General features: G+C 43.2%; 1 protein-coding gene across 1 annotated transcript; it reads right to left on the minus strand.

Moving 5' to 3' along the window:
• Positions 1–694: 694 nt before the first annotated feature.
• tbl3 (transducin beta like 3) lies at positions 695–19,198 on the minus strand. Its single transcript, XM_012825661.3, has 23 exons — positions 18,950–19,198; positions 18,756–18,807; positions 18,565–18,660; positions 18,427–18,474; positions 18,104–18,245; positions 17,932–18,016; positions 17,267–17,437; positions 17,033–17,108; positions 15,515–15,611; positions 14,794–15,011; positions 14,554–14,695; positions 14,090–14,148; positions 13,609–13,715; positions 11,011–11,146; positions 9,878–10,108; positions 7,560–7,630; positions 7,017–7,173; positions 6,134–6,192; positions 5,401–5,504; positions 4,855–4,923; positions 4,182–4,340; positions 3,396–3,489; positions 695–1,799 (listed from the first exon to the last, which is right to left on the minus strand). Exons 1-23 carry the CDS (start codon positions 18,976–18,978, stop codon positions 1,415–1,417), a joined length of 2,787 nt encoding a protein of 928 aa, XP_012681115.1. The 5' UTR covers positions 18,979–19,198; the 3' UTR covers positions 695–1,414.
• Between the last annotated feature and the right edge of the window lie 193 nt (positions 19,199–19,391).

Genomic DNA, 19,391 nt, shown 5'->3' on the forward strand with positions numbered 1-19,391 from the left:
GGGATTCACTATCTGTCCTACGAGTCTGCAGAACCAGCTAATCGGGTCTGCAGCCGAGCAGGAATGCAGAGCTCCCAGATGCATAGAGGTACACGTCAAGTTCATCCATCATCTGATCTCTCGGCGCACCTTTATGCTGTGTCTGTGTGCCGTGGGAGTCAAGCACACTCTCGTGTGCTCAGGCCGAAACTGCCAAACGTGAACACACAAGAGATTCCAGACCCTGTCAATACAAATGCCAAAGAGCTATTGTGTCCTGTGTTTCAGTTGTGTTTGCAATAGTCTGACCAGCCTGTGAGGGGTTCTCAGAAATGGGACACTTTTTGTGGTGGACTGGAGCTTTGAGGGGATTTGGATGATAGTGATTTGAATGTGTGTGTGAGATGATTTGAGATCACTTATTTCAAGATTGGATGATCTCTAAACATAAATGAGAATGAAAAATATGATTTGGTTTAAAGATTATTGAGCTCTTCCTTCGGAATGGAGGGCAAAGCCCAGACCTGTGCAGGGTCCCAGGGGAAACGCCCTCGCCACACCACCCGCTGAAACCCAGAGGAGTGGGAGGATAGAACGACTCATCACCTCCATCCTCTCTCATCACCATATCCCTGTGTCACAACCTTGGCCAGCATCTCAGTTGTCCTAGCTGGCATGGTGGCTGGACAAATAAAGAAGATTGCACAAGAGACAACTCAGCAACACAATGCTTCAAATCTTAAGGTATATTTATATATAAAAAAAAAGAATGCAACAATGGCCTGCCATTTCTTTTTTTTTACTGTTTTACATAACTGAGTATTTTGGCAAAGGTGGAAAAACAGGTTGGATTTAAACGATCAAACAGCAAACATGTAATGTGAATGTGTGTGGGTGTGTAAGTGAGACATTATTTAACAAGTGACGTTTCTTTTTTTTTTATAATCAAACATGGGTGATTAATTCCATAAAAAAAGTCCACAATTCAAGATTTTAAAAGTATATTTACGGTGCTAAGCTTTCCATGAGGGAAATGACACAGACACTGGCATTAATCCCAGGGCAAACAAAAACTCTGTTCATGAAAATCAACCTCCATTCACCCTAGAGTTCTCGTCATGCTGGTCCTTTTCAATAGATTGCAAAACCAACTCACCTGACAGTTTTATGCTCGTATGATGATGACATGGCATTTACTTTACCCTCTACTGGAGCTGTGACAAGTAACTGGGACACATAAATGCCTTGAATGGGAGTATCAACCCTCTACCTTGTAATTGGGGTCTAGCCTAGCACTGCACAATTACTTTATGAAACACTCCTGCGGTTGGTATGTACCACTGGTGTGTTCTGTCTCCTCACCCTTTCCATGGGAAGATTAGAAAAGTGTCTGTAGATGATCGCATGCGAAGGAGAGAGCTTCCACTCCCAGCCATCACCTGACTTCAGTTTGTATGTACACAGGCTCCTCTGGGGCACTCGCTGCAGACTTGCTCTCGGCCGGCTCGCTCACGGTAACCCTAGGCCCCTCTTCCTCGTCGCTGTCTTCCTCCTCCGAGCTGCCCTCCCCGCCTGTTGGCCGCGCATCGTTTCTGCCGTTCACACCATTGTGTGTGCGTAGGGCAGCTTTTTTCGAGGCGCCCTCTTCCTCCTCCTCGATGTCCTCACCATGGTGCTCGGGGTCTTCCTGCTCTTCCTCCTCTGGCTCTGGTGACGCCCTGCCATCCTTGTCCTCCCCCCCAGAAGGGGTCTTGTCGATCATAAAGACAGGCTCATACCCAGGAATGGGGGTGGTGTCCATCTCCTCGTCCAGTCCCCCTCTGTTGGGTGGGAGTGAGGCAAGTGTCAGGGTACAGAAGAATGGTTATAGGGCAGGGGCCCAGAGAAATGCAGTGCCATACCGAGGTTACTCTTAGGTACAGAAGAATGGTTATAGAGCAGGGGCCCAGAGAAATGCAGTGCCATACCGAGGTTACTCTTAGGTACAGAAGAATGGTTATAGAGCTGGGGCCCAGAGAAATGCAGTGCCATACCGAGGTTACTCTTAGGTACAGAAGAATGGTTATAGAGCTGGGGCCCAGAGAAATGCAGAGCTATACTGAGGTTACTCTTAGTTACAGACGAACGGTTATAGGGCAGGGGCCCAGAGAAATGCAGAGCTATACTGAGGTTACTCTTAGTTACTTGCAGGACCATTGAACACTTTACCTTTTAGCGATTTTCAATTTATTAGCAAGTCACCAGCAAGTTCTGTCACACAATATTTGTAGGTAACTTCCCTAAGTGCCACAGAGTGAGAATGCGTGACTTGCAACCCTCATATTCCTTGGCCAACACTCAGGCCAAGAATGTTGTCGTAATGCACCATTTCACTAGTCTGCTTATCATAATACGCTAGGCTGAAGATGACAGAGGAGTCCTTTAAAAAAAAAAAAAATCTGTTTAAGGTAGTGTTTTAATGTTATAGTTTTAATGCTTAACTGACTTAGTGTGTGAAAAAAAAAAGATTACGGAAATCTGTTATGTGAAGGGTCTGTCATGTCTTCCAAATTAAGGACTGAACAAATCCTTGAAGTGCAGGCCAGGCTTTGGGCTTTGGTGTCACCAAGATCAACTACCTTCCTTTCCAAAAACGGTGCCACACGTCAACTTGCAGACGTCTCCAGAGATCAGACGTTTCATCCTAGTCAAGACTAATGCACCACACTCACATTCATTTCTGTGTAAATGAGCCGATTGTGAGTGTGAAGTCCCATCTGGTCTATACACGTTGAGTATATTTATTGTCATTCTATAAAACAACGAAACAGCAAAGCATCTCCCCAAGTCACGTAGTGCAAATATAAGATAAAGGTGAGAAGATAAAATAGACTAGACTAGACTAGAATGAACAACATGTCTAGACAACATGCCTTTGGTGATTGCACAAAGCTGGCATTTATCTCTGGGCAAACTTCCTCCAGACATTTTGACTTTTGATTTCCACATTATTTTTAGTTTGGTATATTTGTGCCGAAAAGACAGTTTAGTCTATGTGCCTTGGTGTTATGTATTTATTTCTAGATGACCTACTTAACGAGTTTCTGCTTATGTCTGCATATCTCAACAGCATTGCACAATGAAGCTTTTAGGAAGCACAGCCAAGAATAAACCGCACATTTATGTAAGAAGCGTCTGACATTGTATGGGGATTTGCTACACAGGACAGACCTTTGCAATGCAGTCCATGCATGGAATGTTGGCACAGAGCACTCACGCAAGCCATTGTTCAAACCTTCAACCACAGCAGTCAACAATAAAACATACAATAAGCAACAGAGCATTGCTCAGCAATGAGGTCAATTAAATCAATAAAAAAAACAGCATTGAATGCAGTTAGAGTGAGTGATTTATGGTGAGTTATGACAATGACTCACCTCACTGTTCCCCCGGTGAGACGCATCTTCTGCCACATGTAGTCCAGGAACATGGAGGCCTGCAGCAGGCGTCCGATGCGCTGCATGTGTCTCTCTGGAAGCACAGGAACCACCGTGTCAGACACGCACCAGGACAACACAACCAAAGGACAGCTTTCTGGACAGCTCTTAAAAGTCATTGCACTAAGTTCATCAATACTAACATCCAAAGTAGAGGATACAACAGCTTTCCATATCAACACACACACACACCATTATCGATAGATTAACATGGTACAAATTGCTTCATGGTATCTCTAAAATTCAATTTTTGTAATATTTGAGGGGTTGCATCACTGCAAAGGGCAAGTGGGATCTCTCTATATGTTTAATGTAATTTGTGTGGGGCAAGTGGAATCTCTCTATAAGTTTATGTAATTTGTGTGGGGCAAGTGGAATCTCTCTATATGACTATATGCCAGCTGCTACAGTACAAGGGTGAGTGTGGGTGGATACTGATACAGTCATGTGAATTACTCTGAATTTCACTCACAGCCACGCACACACACACACACACACACCACTCTAGAACAGAGTTGAACAGGTTTCTGGGTGTGTTTCGAGATTTGTTTTTAATGTAATGTTCGGTTGGAACTGTAAAGGACAGAAGCATCCCAACCAGCCCAAGAAGACTGAGCCGCTAACTAACAAGAAAAGCTGACGCCAATGGACGGTCAATGATAAACTTGTGCAGGAGTACAGCTGTAATAATGTAATCAAATGTTCCATTTGGTGTCTGAGGCCCACCTGTGTAGGGGATGAGGCCCTCCAGGTGCGCGCGTGCTCCCTGGAACGTCAGCAGCTCCTCCGGGCTGAGGTGTGTCAGCAGCACCTGGATGACGGCCTGCGCGTGCAGACAGTTGCGGGCGTTGGTGTTCCACACCGCGCAGAAGCGCAACAGGGACTCTGGGAGATCACACACACACACATCAGAGGACAGAGGGGTCAAACATCCTGACTGCAGCATCGGTGGCAGAGATATACTACAAGTATGGATAATAGATATACTACAGGCCTGGATAAGAGACATACTACAGGCCTGGATGAGAGACATACTACAGGCCTGGATAATAGATATACTACAGGCCTGGATAATGGATATACTACAGGCCTGGATAATGGATATACTACAGGCCTGGATAATAGATATACTACAGGCCTGGATAATAGATATACTACAGGCCTGGATAATAGACATACTACAGGTCTGGATTTAAAGGCTTCGCTAAAAGTAATAACTGGCACAGGCTTTTGGTTTATTGGGCAAGACAGAACAAGACCATTATAAAATCACCCTTAATGTCCATCTCTCAATCCCAGTATAAGGTGATGGGAGAGTTGCAACACATGGGGAACAGTCAGTTCCCAAAGAAACTTGGGAAATTCTGCGATTAATGACCTGCAGAGAGAATGAGCGTACCTTTCTGATCTTGACGTAGTTTCAGTACGGTCTTCTTCAACTGCTGGCTTTCTTCACTCTGTTGGATTGCTGCATCAAACATGATTTAAGGGGGTTTAATACAGGACTGTAATGATCAGTTCACTCAGTTCATTCTCTATTACTGACCAGTAATTTAATCTATAGTTTTTTCAGGGTTCTTACTTTTGCTCAAAGCACATTTTGTTGAAACCCATAATTATCCTAATCGTCTTGATGTTACACAACTGGACGTGGCCACTATTTTTGTCAAAATAGTAGAGTTATATCTGATCAGAGATCACACTTTTCTATGGTATACCACATTCGAATGCCTACTCATTTTTGAGAAAATTAACAAAAATACTTAAAAGATAAAGGAACTATTATGAATGCCTTCTGAAAGTAAAAAAAAATATCTGTAAATGTATGATGATATAGTGGATCAGTCTCCCACTTTACCCATAAAGGGCATCACATCACATTACGTGACCACATGGGAGTCTCGTGTCCACTCATTATGAAGCGATCCCAACCACGGTCAGTCACCTTTGATGACCTGGAGCACGGTGTGTGGCTGGTCCAGAGAGATGGCCAGGCCCAGGGCTTTCAGGTACTTCTTCTCATGCAGCAGGTTGGACAATGCCTGTTTCCTATTAAAAAAAAAGAAAGAAAAATAAAACACAGAAATGCAGAGCGGTTGAAAGGGATGACACAGGAATCTCAAATATCAGGGCCATGCAGTAACCATTAACTCACCAGGAAAAACATGAGAAAAGAAAGGGAGAGAGAGGGATGGGGGAAATCAAAGGCACTCTCTAATATATGTAAGTTTTTGTATGTATATGTATAAGCACGTGTGTGTGTGTGTGTATGTATATATATATGTATGTTTATATGTATATAGACATGCATAGATATAGATAGAGAGAGAGAAAGAAAAGAAAGAAAGAAAGAAAACTAAAAAAGAAAGAAAGAGAGAAAGAAAGAAAGGAAAAGAAAAAAGAAAGAAAGAGAGAGAAAGAGAGAGAGAGAGAGAGAGAGAGACAGAGACAGAGACACACACACTAGTACAAGAACAGAAATAAGCATTTTGGTTAATTACACGCATACCATCAAACCTTATGCTGCAAGCCTACGTGGCCAAAAGTGTGTTAGCAGGAAGTCCCAAACGGACCCTACACACGCTGCAGTTAATGAGTGTACAGTGCGTACGTGCCCACAGGCCTGGCAAACAAGTTTTAAGGACCAGTGGTTTACAGGTGAAACTGCAGAAACTTACTTTATGATCTGATCTTCCTCCTTGGCCTGTTCTTCTGCCAGTTCCTCCTCGGTCACATCCTATATGAAAGTGAGGTAGTTCTCTTAAGTAGCTGACGCACGGCCTAAATATAGGCAGCTCTGGCTCACCTCACAAATCAGACATGGATAGATGTTTAAAGCAATGAGAACAACCAAGGAAAGACCTACTTATCCTGATGAATCTTGTATGGTGTATCTGAGCAGGAAGTGCAAATTTACTGGAATTTACTGGAACAATGGAGACGCTGGTTCCTGATTGTCATTTGTCACACAACACTACTGGGGGTAGGTTCAAATTCTCGTGAACTAGAACAAATTAACTAAACTGCCGCAGGGTCCTCTGAAATATGAGCAGTCGGTCATATTCTTAATTCAGTCGAAGGTAATCGAAACTGCGGTCACACATGGCTTACTAGAACAAGGAGGCTTATCGCCATAATCTTTTTGAAATGCTTCTGAGCCTTTTGTTCTCTCTACAGTATATCCACAGACAAAAGCTTCTTAATGAAAATATGAGTCATGCAAGTCGTGGGCCATGATGTCATGTGTCAATGTGTCAGACAACGTGCTGTATTGACTGAATCTGATCAGCAGCACTGATAAGTGACGAGCTCACAACTCACTACTACACCCATACACACCGAATCAGCATTCCTTTGAAATTAAATTAAACACAAGAATCGAATTCCAACTCTAAAACCCATTAGCAATTCAGCATCATTTTACCTCACTTAAAAAATAAGAAATAAAATAAAAAGAGTGATAAAAAAGAGTGATAGTTAGCTTAACATCTAAGCCTTACAGTGAGTCAGTTTGTCTATGTGATAAATCTGGAGGTGAGACATGCCGAAGGACACACTGACCTTCCAGACGATGATGTTGGAGTCTGCAGAGCCCGTCACCATGAGGCAGTCTTTGCTGCTGGTGTGGAGACCCCACACTTTGTCCTGGTGGGCGTCCAGCGTCTTCACACACTCGTTGGTCTTTATGGTCCACAGCTTCACCAGGCCATCGGAACCACTGCAGGAAGCAAGAGAGAGTGTCTCAGACAGATTGTATACAAACAATACACAACAACATGGAATATCAAATAAATAGCATATGGAGGTAATGTTAGATCAGTGATAGAGATATGGTTTGAACTTTGCTCGACTGTCTGGAGGAGGGCAGACTGCTCGTGTGATGCAATGATAAATGGTAGATAATAGATGGTAGACGATAGAAGTTGTAATCATCTAGACTCCATCATCAGAACAAAGGTCACTTGTTGCATATGAATGCCATGACAGTAATCACTGACAACCTGTTGGGAATATTTTGTGTACACAGTGTTTGATAAGGAACACAGTGTTTGATAAGGCCCAGCCTGTGTGGTACTACTGTGCAGCGATGAGCGGATGACTTACCCAGTCAGTATCTGTGTCCCACGGCTGGTAAAGATCATCTTCAGCACAGATGCATCGTGGCCTTCAAACGTCTAACAGAAGAAAAGGACGTATTGTTACGCAATGTTCAAAGCAAATATAACTTTAAAAATGTGCTAATAAATTAATTTCTATTAATTAAATCAGACTCTCACACACACACACACACACACACACACACACACACACACACACACACACACACACACACACACACACACACACACACACACACACACACCTCTACCTACACTATCAAGTATTGAACCAATGGACAATTTTGTCACAGTAACACAGCTGGTAGTTCAAATCTGTTTTGGCTTCTTGTCACTTCAAATTGATTAGTCACTGTTACATCCAGAGAATCATCTTAAGGAGGTGAAAGGTAGCTTCCAGGCACAATGCATCTCCAAAACTCGAGTGTTCCATGACTGTTTGTCCAGCGGCAGTTTGGAATGAAACCAACACAACAAACCCTAAATTTAGTCTATGACGAATCGTTGATACAGTAGCACTGCCCAGACTGTACCAATGGCAGCCTTTAGTGGCTTATCCATCAAGCCATACAACAAAAAGCAGTAAAGAATGTGCCAGTGGCTTTTGACGTCATGCCTCATTTACTGACTGCAATTACCGGGAGTCTATTCAGTTGTGAAACTTAAAGATGGGATGAATCATGAGCAGTACACTATGCAGTAGAGGAATCTCATTCAGCAGGGACAGAATTAAACACATGAAAGCAATGAGAGCATGCATGTTTGGCGCATTTCTAGAGCCACTACTGGCCTGAGGCATGAGACCAGTTTGTGCCGCAAGATGTTTTTGTCAAAATGAATGCTGAAACCATGATAAATAAACAGTTTTTCCCAATATTACTGTCCAATGAACATGACTGAGCACTCTAGATCGTCAAAAACAAAACAAAGTGTCAACACGTACAGAAGACACAGAAATGATAATTACCGTAATTTCCGGACTATTGAGCGCACCTGAATATAAGCCTCACCCACTGAATTTTTCAAAAATAATTATTTTTAACATAAATAAGCCGCACATGTCTATAAGCCGCAGGTGCCTACCGGTACATTGAAACAAATTCACTTTACACAGGCTAAAATGAATATCAAAAGTAATACAATAGTGATGCATATTATTAGTTGTGCCAGTTACGATAAGTGCACTGTTGCTTTAAGAGAGCACAGTTGCAAGAGTCAATCAGAAGCTAGAACGTTAGATTGAAGACAGAGAGATAGAAGAAAGACGCTAGTTTGAAACCAGTGAGCTAGAGAACTTGAAAAGACTGGATTTGTATTGTAGTAGACTTTTATTTTCTAAAGTGTTTTGAGTTGTGTTCTGTCTACGCCGGTAGACTGTGGTTATTTTGACATTAGTTAAGTTATTGAGAGATACTGAGAAATCGCGTGGAGCTAAGCATCCATGCGGCTGCATCCATGCTAGCATCCTAGCTCCACAAAGCCACCGTAAACACAAAGCCACCGTATACAGTCACAGGTATCATAATCCATAAATTAGCCGCGTCATTGTTTAAGCCGCGAGGTTCAAAGCATGGGAAAAAAGTAGCGGGTTATAGTCCGGAAATTACGGTAACCATTTTCCTAAATTGTAGGTCTAGAGGCATTTTAATTTCATCACAACACAAATCACCAACGATGCCAAAAACTCCAGTATGCATGTAAAGGCCGAAATATGCTTCGACGAGAGCGTTACGCAGTTGCTTCGACGGACTCATGAACCTCTTACAGTTCTCCGACGGTTGGTGGGTGTTGCAAAGCAATTCACTGCCAGAACAGTAGGCACGCAACGTTTTTTTCAAATAAAATCGCAACGCTGAAAAAAAAAAAGAGATGGCGGACCAAACTCCGTAGATGGTTGTATTTGTACATAAAAGTTGTTTGTTTGACTTTTTTTGCTTGGATTTTTTTTAAAGTTACTGAGAAATAGACCCCGTTATTGTAACTGAAAAATACGTCTGACGAGATTTGCGAGGTGTCTGAGCCAGCTATCTAATGTTAGCATGCTACTACCCACAAGGTTAACAGCGAAGTATTGACGGATACGGATAGTTAAAAAATTTGGGAGGTGCACGTCAGGCCACGAAGAGGTGCTCGGAGAGGGTTTGCAATGACGGAGAGGGCTCTGCGTGTCTGCGTAAAAGGTCGACCAAAGGTCAGGCTTAAGATTACCTGGCCCTTTGGGACATTTTCACAAAGGCCAAATCTCAAACCAGTTCAAACCATCTCAGTTTGCTTAGGGGAATCACTTCAGCTATGGGTCTTCACCTTGAGGCAGCTGAAGTCCTGCAGCCCCCACAGCTTGACGGTGCCGTCGGCCGACGAGCTGGCCAGCACCTGATCCATGGGGGAGAACTGGACGCACCAGACGCCCCGCCGGTGGCCCCGGAACACCCCCAGCAGGGAGAAGTCCGGCAGGGACCAGAGCTTCGCCGTGCGGTCCTGGGAGCCCGAGGCCATCAGCTTGTCGTTCGGGGAGATGCACACACTGTTCACGTCCTGGAGTGAGGAGAGATGGAAGATGACAGAACAAGAAAGGTGGAAATGCAGAGGAGGAAGAGATTTTTGAGACAAGTGAGTAAAACAAAACATATCTAGATGTCAACCTCGTCATGCATTGCTTCACGTCTGTAATGACCTTGCAGCTAATCTAACCCTGTGAGTTATGAGGAAGCCATGATACATACTTACTGTTTTGGTGTCTTATGAGAGTTTATGATGCTAAGTCTTTAAAAGACGTCAGAACAAAATACTTTACATTACAGAACAAAGTATAACCATAACATGAAATTTCACAGCGAAGTTGGCAAAACTGGCAAAAGGTAGTCTAAAATCTCAAGAAACCAGACAAATGCAACCACTTCTTTCAGGATGGTGCCCTACCTTGGACACATGTTTGTCATGTAGACCTGTCCTTATTGTTTGGATCTTAAGAGGTCATTTCTTTTGTTCCCCTGTCAGAGATATCTGACCATTGTCAAATATTAGCAAAAGTATTCTGAATTAGCATAACTGAATTAACCTCAACTATTGACTTTAACAAAGGCACCAACTTATGACTTAATGTTCAAACTTGCCAGACAAGTTTGAACTACTGGAGAGGAAGAGGTCTCGTACAATACAAGGAAGACACATTCCGAGGAAATGAGGCATTGCAAAAATGCCAATGGAACAGATCTCTCGCGATAATCCAAATTTAGATCAGAGATAAAGACTGTAAATTAAACAGATACTCAGCCAAGCCAAACTACTGTACTGCCTTAGGCCAATACATGCATTGTTTGTTTTTGTCCCTTCCTGGTGAGGAAGCCAGAATCTCATCACCCCAGCCATTCCAGCTAAAGTAATACAAGGGCATGTTCCCATGGCAACTCCCCATCTGACATTGATTGAGCCCATACCTTGTCGTGTGCCTTCTCTGTGACCTGTGCAGTGAGGCGGGCGGGTTCAGAGTCAGCGGAGGGCAGCGGCTCGGGGAGCTCCCACAGCTTCAGCGTGCAGTCCTGGCTGCCCGACACCAGGAAGGCCTTTTTCAGCCTGGGGGACAAAAGCAATTACAGGGTAAACCGCAGGTGTCATTTTATGCCAGTAAATGGAAAACAAATTCACCAAAACACCATAGCAGTGTGACTACGTCATTACAGCATGAGCTTAGCTTATTGTTAGTTATTCTGTACAGTACAGCTGTACAAAGGAAGGCTAAGTAATCAAATAAACGGATGGTTTTTGTGACGTTACATGTGGACTACACTTGATTTTTTCCAGAAATGACATAAATATCAGACCTCTTTGAACCATTATACTTAAACAAAAAGGGATTTTTGAACCTGGGTCCCATTTCATTACACACACACTTAACGATTGAAATCAGTCCAGTTTTGTGTTAGAATGCCAAAACCAGCAACTGCAAAAATGGCTCTACCATCAGTGTTTCACCTTTCTCTAGTTCCGGTCTCTGATGTAGCAAACCATTCAGTGCCTGTAGTCGATTATTTCGAAATCGATTACTCAGAAAACAGTCCCCCACCCCGATAATCTGTTAAAGACACTGAACGGGATGCTACATCATGGACCAGGACTAGAGAGGTAAGAGGTAAACCACCGTTTTACTGTTAAAGTAAACAGACGCAGGTGTAGCTCTGCAGGGATCCTTTCCATGTTAGACCCTTATAGTAACATTTATGAGCCTGTCAGTGGCGAAAACAAGCAGTTTACTTTGACGCAGATGCTTGCCTCATAGGATTCCATTGTATAGCCTGATCGTTTTGATCGAAGTGTGCCTAGTTACATTTTGGATCTAAAAAAAAGATCTAAAAATAGGGCACAGGTCCAAAGAGAACACATTCTCCTTTAACTGTGATGTGCAAGGTTTACTGTAAGTGGAAACGTTTTCTTTTATCATTACGCTTTAAATTGAGCCATCTGTAGTGTTCTACTATATTCCAAACGCACAAAGAAGCACAAAGCTAAACACAAATTGCCTTTTTTTTCACATCATGGAAGGGCCAAGTATAGTTATCCATAAAGCTTGAAACTTAATAATAAATACCATGCCAGCTGTGCACAATACTCATCACAAAACCCTCCACTTTCTAACCAAACGCTGAAACTGATCCGGTGCCAGCTACCCTGTTCTAAATCAGGACACGCCTGGATTCCTACTATAGGATGGATACCCGACCCGAGCCCATCGGAACCCGTCGGGCCGGGTTCGGACAAATACTTAGAAATTATAATCGGGTCGGGCTCGGACACATCAGCGCGATAATGCATTGAACATTCCATATTTCAAATATCTTAATAAATAGTGAAGTCAACGTGTCTGCTTCACATGATGCAGAAGTTCGTTTTTGAGAATAAAATAAAATCACATTTAGGATAACCGCTTTCTTCCCGTGGCGGGAATTTGTTTATGTCCTAGCTGTGACAACGCGATTACAGGTGGCAAAATGGCATCACGAGGAAATTAAAGAGAAACTGTCATCTGGAGAGTTTAAAACGATACTGTATGGAGATACTTCTGCTTAGTAGTCGATGCAGATTCTAATTAGGCTGTTGGATATGTCCAATGTAAGAAGTGTGAAGTTTTAATGAAATATGATTGATGCAATCCTCTTTCTCCACAACAACATGGATTAAACCTCGATGGTTGGACTAAGTAGATAGAACGTTGACGTGCACTTAAATTTAAGAGAAAAAAAAGATCTTCAATGGTAAGACTTGTCTGTTGTGCCTCCTTTGGTGTAGCATATAACGTGAGTTTTATTAAGGCATAGCGTGTGTAATGTGTAGGCGATTTCATTCCGTTTGTTAACCTTTCCTGCTGTCTGTCTCTGACCGTAGTTGGAGATTGCAGGGGAGATTTAGTATTACATGTTTTTAACTTCGCGGTTAATTCCCTTTCCGTCTGCTGCTGGTTAGTAAATAAATGCCCACTGTATTCTTTCTGAGGATTTATTCTTCACACACTTCTACAGCACATACGTTTTTGGCTCCTGTCGCTACATCCAAACTATTCTTAAGCATCACCGTTCTCTCTCTCTCTCTAGCTCTACCACACCCACCCTGTACGTGCTGCTCTTAAAAGGAGCCGCACCATTTTACAACACGTTCTTGCCATGTGAATCATTTCATTTCAATATGCTTATTGGCCTTCTTGTGCATGCTTGTGCGTTTAACAGCTCTTGTTTGTGTGAGCGAGCATTTATCTGTTGATGCCCAAGTTTAATAAAGCCAGGCTATTCATAAAAAAAACATACGTAAATGTGGCATTAGTATGAACAGTTGAGAAATTGATTCCGTCGGGCTCGGTTTGGGTTCGGAAAAAAATATTTGAATGGCTGTCGGGCTCGGTTACTACTCGGTTACTACTCTGTCGGATGCGGGTCGGGCTCGGACAGAAATATTCGGCCCGATCCATGCTCTAATTCCTACAGCTGTACCGGGAGCAGCAGACAGAACCCACAGCGTCTGAATGACCGGTACCCTGAGCTACGCACCTGGAGCAGCAGACAGAACCCACAGCATCTGAATGACCGGTACCCTGAGCTACGCAGTGAACCGTTCCACTCTCTGGGTCCATCCTCCACACTCGCACAGTTTTGTCCTGAAATCAAATTTCATCAGTGCTTTTAGTGGTTATGTGTCAATAATATAATTTCATCAGTGCTTTTAGTGATTAAACTTGGCATTGCTGTAACAATTACGAAAAGAAATAAGATAGCAGAATCCTAAAACATGAATGACCATAGACTGTTCGGGCCATTCTTCAGTGAAAGCACAACAATCTCATGACGTAGGGGTCATGAAAGAGTCTGAAGAATGGCCACCAACATTGGAACTTAAATGTTAACTAGAGATGCATTTCCACAAGCAAATGGAAAGTGTGACTGTGCAGCAATATTTGGAATTGCTGGCATTGTTTTCACGCTGACACAATTGCACTAATGATTTGGAGACAAAGTAGTGTAGAGGCCTCACCTTAGCACAGCTGACAAAGAGTAATCCTTTCTTGAACACATCCAGGGACAAAATTGTGTCTGGAATGAAACACAAGACAAAGAAAAAACAAAATCAGCCGAATACTCTTAGGTCATCATTAGGTCATTATGCCTATACACTACCTACAGATTTATCTCTGAAAAATCTGTGTCTTTACAAGTGTTTGTAAACCCCCCACCCCCGCCGTACAAATAAAGTTTGATTTGATTACAGTACTTTCAGGTTATACGAGAGAGAACACCAAAAAGGCTACCTTTCTAATGTCTTTTAAGTGGAAACCATTTTTAAAATGTTGACACATTCAATAATGACATCAACAGCTAAATCATATAAACTGATTTATGGAGGGAGAGAACTATTCTAAGTAGTTTCTGGACACCGTTTCTCCACACACCTGGGCACACCAGAGGAGAGGTGCTGCCCCCTGGGGGCCAAACACTGACCTGTGTGTCCATAGAGGATCTGGCAGCTGCTGGTGGCCAGCTCAAACACCTTCAGCTGTGAGCTGTTGGTGGCCACCACGATGTGGGAGTCCTCTTTGCCCAGGAACTTCACGTCCAGAATGTCATCATTATACCCAACAAACTGGGAAAGAAAAAAACACGCAAAAAATAAACTCAATTGTGTTCCTATATGTGAAAACTGTCAAGCCAGAGCTTATAGACGGCACTAAGTGGACTTGCCTGCTGTTGCACGCAGAGGGCATGCAGCCGGTAGAGCAGGATATTGTGCTCGGCGGTGACCATGGCCAGGCCCCCGGAGACGGGCATGGGCAGGCAGTAGGTGAGGCTGCGTGGGTGCCCGTCATCCTCGGCCCCGTCCTGCACAGAGGGCGTCGCGGCGGGCAAAGTCTGAGTGAAGACGCACTGGGACGAGCTGGCCTCCCACACTCTTAACACGCCTGGAGAGGAGAAGACAGAGGAGAGAGAGAGAGAGGAGAGAGTGTGTTCAAGATAAAAGATCCAAGAAAGAAAAGGGATGTCATTGTGTAATAAGGACTCCAAACACTGAACTGAAAACCATGCCTCACTCAAAGGCATATCCATGGGACACTCAATGAAAAACCCAACATTAGGCTCTGAAGGTGCGGTCCGTGACTCGGTTTTGGTTACTCGAAAGCTTGTTGATATTTCAGCTCAATGGCCAATCAAATGACACCTTCCGTACCCCGGCAGCACTATGTTGATTGGCTGGGAGTGTTTATGGCTCCGTCCGGCCCACTGTGTTTTTTTTCCCATTTACAGAGCCAGGACTGTATGAACACTGGAGTTTTTCTGAGCGCAAACACTGAGTGGACAGCCAGAGGATCGTGAGGAGCAAATTGCTGAATTTTACAAAAGAATGTACGGGTTTATGAACGTGGACCTCACCTTAAATTCTTTTCATACTACTTTAGTCACGTACCTTTACTGCCTGCCGTTATGAAGTGCAGCCCTTCGTTCTTCACTCCGATGTCAGAGTAATCTTCACCCTCTGGCAGCAGGATGACCCCCTCTACAGCCTACAGGACAACACAAAATAGTAAGAAAGTCAAAACGTGGTTAAGGTTAGTACAAAGGCAGCGTGTGGTAATGGCTTGACACCAGCATTATCATAGTGCATTTAAAACCTATTAGTAAAAAAAATAAAAAATAAAACATTTCACTCATTCCCCATCAGACCCTCATCCATATCTTACACAACTTCTTTCAGTCTCTTTCAGCCAGACTAAGTGTCTGAGCACATGCATCGTTAAAAGACTCACTTCAGCAGTCGGTAAGTTCCAGGTTCAATTCAAGAAGTGGTAATAATGCTATGCTACATTTGACCTTGCTTTCTGTTTTTTCAGCAAATTGACTATTGTGTACATTACTGATGAACCTTCTCCCTGGTACTGAAAAGAGATTTCTGCGCTTATTCTTTCTTTGCATGAACGTTTAGTCCCGTGCTCTAGGCCGGAATGGTCAAATCAGTGCAGGAGCGGCGTGGGACACATCAGTCAATCTGCTCTCGCTCTCTGGATGAGAAGTGGAGTTTTGCTGTACTGCTGGAAGTACCCTCCCAGTAATCTTGTATTTGTTGAGGCTGTCTATACAACTGAGTAGAATTTTGTAAATTTTCTTTCCCTGGCAAATCACTTGTTACATTTATCCTCTGGCCTTTCTATCGTTCATGCAAAGCTCTAAATGCAGTGAACTACTTCACTTCACAACTGCAGTCATAAATCTGCTGCCACTACATTTGGGGCTGTTTCTGAGTGTTCTTACAGCTCTGCTGACTTATGTACCCATCACCCTTTCACACAGCTGTAGTGTTCACCTCATAAACAGGGACAGTCCTCATCACCCTTTCACACAGCTGTAGTGTTCACCTCATAAACAGGGACAGTCCTCATCACCCTTTCACACAGCTGTAGTGTTTACCTCATAAACAGGGACGGTACTCATCACCCTTTCACACAGCTGTAGTGTTCACCTCATAAACAGGGACAGTCCTCATCACCCTTTCACACAGCTGTAGTGTTTACCTCATAAACAGGGACGGTACTTATCACCCTTTCACACAGCTGTAGTGTTCACCTCATAAACAGGGACAGTCCTCATCACCCTTTCACACAGCTGTAGTGTTCACCTCATAAACAGGGACGGTACTCATCACCCTTTCACACAGCTGTAGTGTTTACCTCATAAACAGGGACGGTACTCATCACCCTTTCACACAGCTGTAGTGTTCACCTCATAAACAGGGACAGTCCTCATCACCCTTTCACACAGCTGTAGTGTTCACCTCATAAACAGGGACGGTACACATCACCCTTTCACACAGCTGTAGTGTTTACCTCATAAACAGGGACGGTACTCATCACCCTTTCACACAGCTGTAGTGTTTACCTCGTACACAGGGACAGTCCTCATCACCCTTTCACACAGCTGTAGTGTTTACCTCATAAACAGGGACGGTCCTTTTCGGCTTCTTCTTCTCCAGATCCCACACTGTGCAGATTTTATCTCTTCCAGAACTGTTCACAAACAACACACATTTTAGTCCTAACAAGTCCCTTACTTTCAAACTAAATTTACTTTGCCTTTCATGAACTTTAAGAACTAATTCTTAAAAGTGCCTTATAGTCCTATCAGTGAGGCAGCGGAGCTTGGACAATGCATTGGCTAGTGGTACCTGACTAAAGTGTTTCCGTCAGGGGAGAAGGCCAGAGAGGTGACAGCACTGAAGTGGCTCTCCAGCACACACAGGCACTTGCTTGTGCGCAGGTTCCATATGCGGATCGTGCAGTCGGCCGAGGAGGAGAACAGCTGGAGCAGACTGATGTCGGGGTGGAACTCCACAAGGCTGAGCGGAAAGAAACACACGCATCGAATCAGACAAACGAAGCCCGCGTTTGGCATTTAGAAATGAAAACTCCTTCACTACACATGCTTAAACGAATAGATAACTACAAAAGAAAACAGATTATCCTTCATAAAAGCATGTGACATTTTTATTTGTACATTAGTCAAGATCTTGATCGCCATAATATCGTAGTATCTTAGTACTTATAAACCATATTTCAAAATAACAGCCAAAACATATCATTCATCAGGAAATGGTGACAATCATCTTCAGCAAAAGATACCAAATGCTTAAATACCTGTTATACAGGGCTTTCTAAAAATACAGCTAATATTTCCAAGAATGTATTGCATGTTATGTAAAATTACAAACCACATTTGAAATAACATCATCCTTCTATTCCACTTTATATGATATTGTCATATTGTAAACCCATGTGTTAGGATACTGCTTGCAAGAGGTAAAGAAATTCTTTCTGAGGCTTGGCTACTTACTGTACCACCCCAGAGGAGCCCTTCAGGTTGTGTGTGCAGTACTGTTTCAACACGTCCCATAGCTTTATGGTACCGTCACATCCCCCTGAAAATGAACGATACATCACCATCGACTGTCATTGACAAACACTGAAGCAATATAATTTCTGTTGTGTACATGAGGCTAGTGTACCTGTGGCCAAGAGAGTGGATGTGCAGTCGAAGGCCATGCTGGCCACAGGGACGTTGTGGATGGCTCTCCATGAGCGTGTGCATTGGCCCTTCCTCCAATCCCACTGCTTCAGCAGAAGAGCCCGGCTGGCTGTCACTAGGATCTGAAAACAGAGCACTCTGTTCGAACCACACACTCGCTACATACGGAAATGGGTTTGGCTTGAAAACCAGCAAAGACAGGAATTCAGCTGAGGACTTAATCTTAAACGGCATGCTAACAGCAAAACATTCACAGTTAACAGAAAATAGGTAACAACTACATAAACGTAGACACTACATTACCTCGTCATCAGAACTTAATGAGAATGATGTAATGTCTTCTTGGTCATCCTGGAAAAGTGAAATCGGCGTTTATGATTTTGAGGATAAGAGCAGATTTATAGACGTGCTCACTAATACCTTTCAAAGCCTTACACTTACCTGCTCAATGCTATGGATAATTTTCCCTGTTGCAATGTCCAGCACATTAATGCGTGTCCCACAAGTGCAAAATATGTGCTTCTCGTCTTTGCTGATCTGTGACAAATAATAAAGACAGACTTCACAATGCTGCAACATTACTTTAACATTAATCTTAAACTTAACGTTACAATGACCCAGATTCGTCTTACCTGAACTTTTCCTCCTTTGTAGAATGGCTCGATTTTGCTTGAAACTGCAAAGCTATGAATATAAATAGTCAAAATTATAATTGAGGTTGGCATAGAGAGATATCAGACTTTATGCTCATTTAAGTTAGCTAGGTTAGCTACGTATTGGGCTGAGCTACATGTCACAGCCTGTGCACCACAGAAAAGACACTTACTTTGTTTTAAACTGCAGTGTACTCGCCATTGTGCGTACTCCTCCTTCAAGACAATTCTCAGAATTTGTTTCTTATCAAATGCTGAAATGATGTTGGCGAGATCCTCACTCACCTAACTCAACTCACACGCACCCAACATGTGTCCCAGTGAGTGATAAACTGTCGCATGAATTAGACGTCATCTACAAACGAAGGGGGCGCTGTGCACTAGTGAGTTGCTTATTTTCCAAAGGTGAGTTATCTATGGTGAGTTGCCGTGTCAAAGATCAGCTCATTAACAGTCATTACCCTCTACTTGAGCAACTCAATAATTTCCATTAGGAGGAGGTTATGACCATAGACATATATACATGTATATATGTCTATATATGTCTATGGTTATGACATTCAGATTCAGACCGGTGCCACCCAAGACCAAATTGCAGATGAACATTTTTTTGTG

This window comes from Clupea harengus, chromosome 1, assembly GCF_900700415.2.
Source record: "Clupea harengus chromosome 1, Ch_v2.0.2, whole genome shotgun sequence".
Lineage (NCBI taxonomy): Eukaryota > Metazoa > Chordata > Actinopteri > Clupeiformes > Clupeidae > Clupea > Clupea harengus.

Bases quoted from the DNA above. Each gene is read 5' to 3' on its own strand.
- tbl3 (XM_012825661.3), bottom strand. From the start codon at position 18,978: ATGGCGAGTACACTGCAGTTTAAAACAAA. The intron at 18,475-18,564 runs GTAAGTGTAAGG...TCACTTTTCCAG, and splicing joins TTATCCATAGCATTGAGCAG to GATGACCAAGAAGACATTAC. The intron at 15,612-17,032 runs GTAAACACTACA...GTTGTCCTGTAG, and splicing joins GGACCGTCCCTGTTTATGAG to GCTGTAGAGGGGGTCATCCT.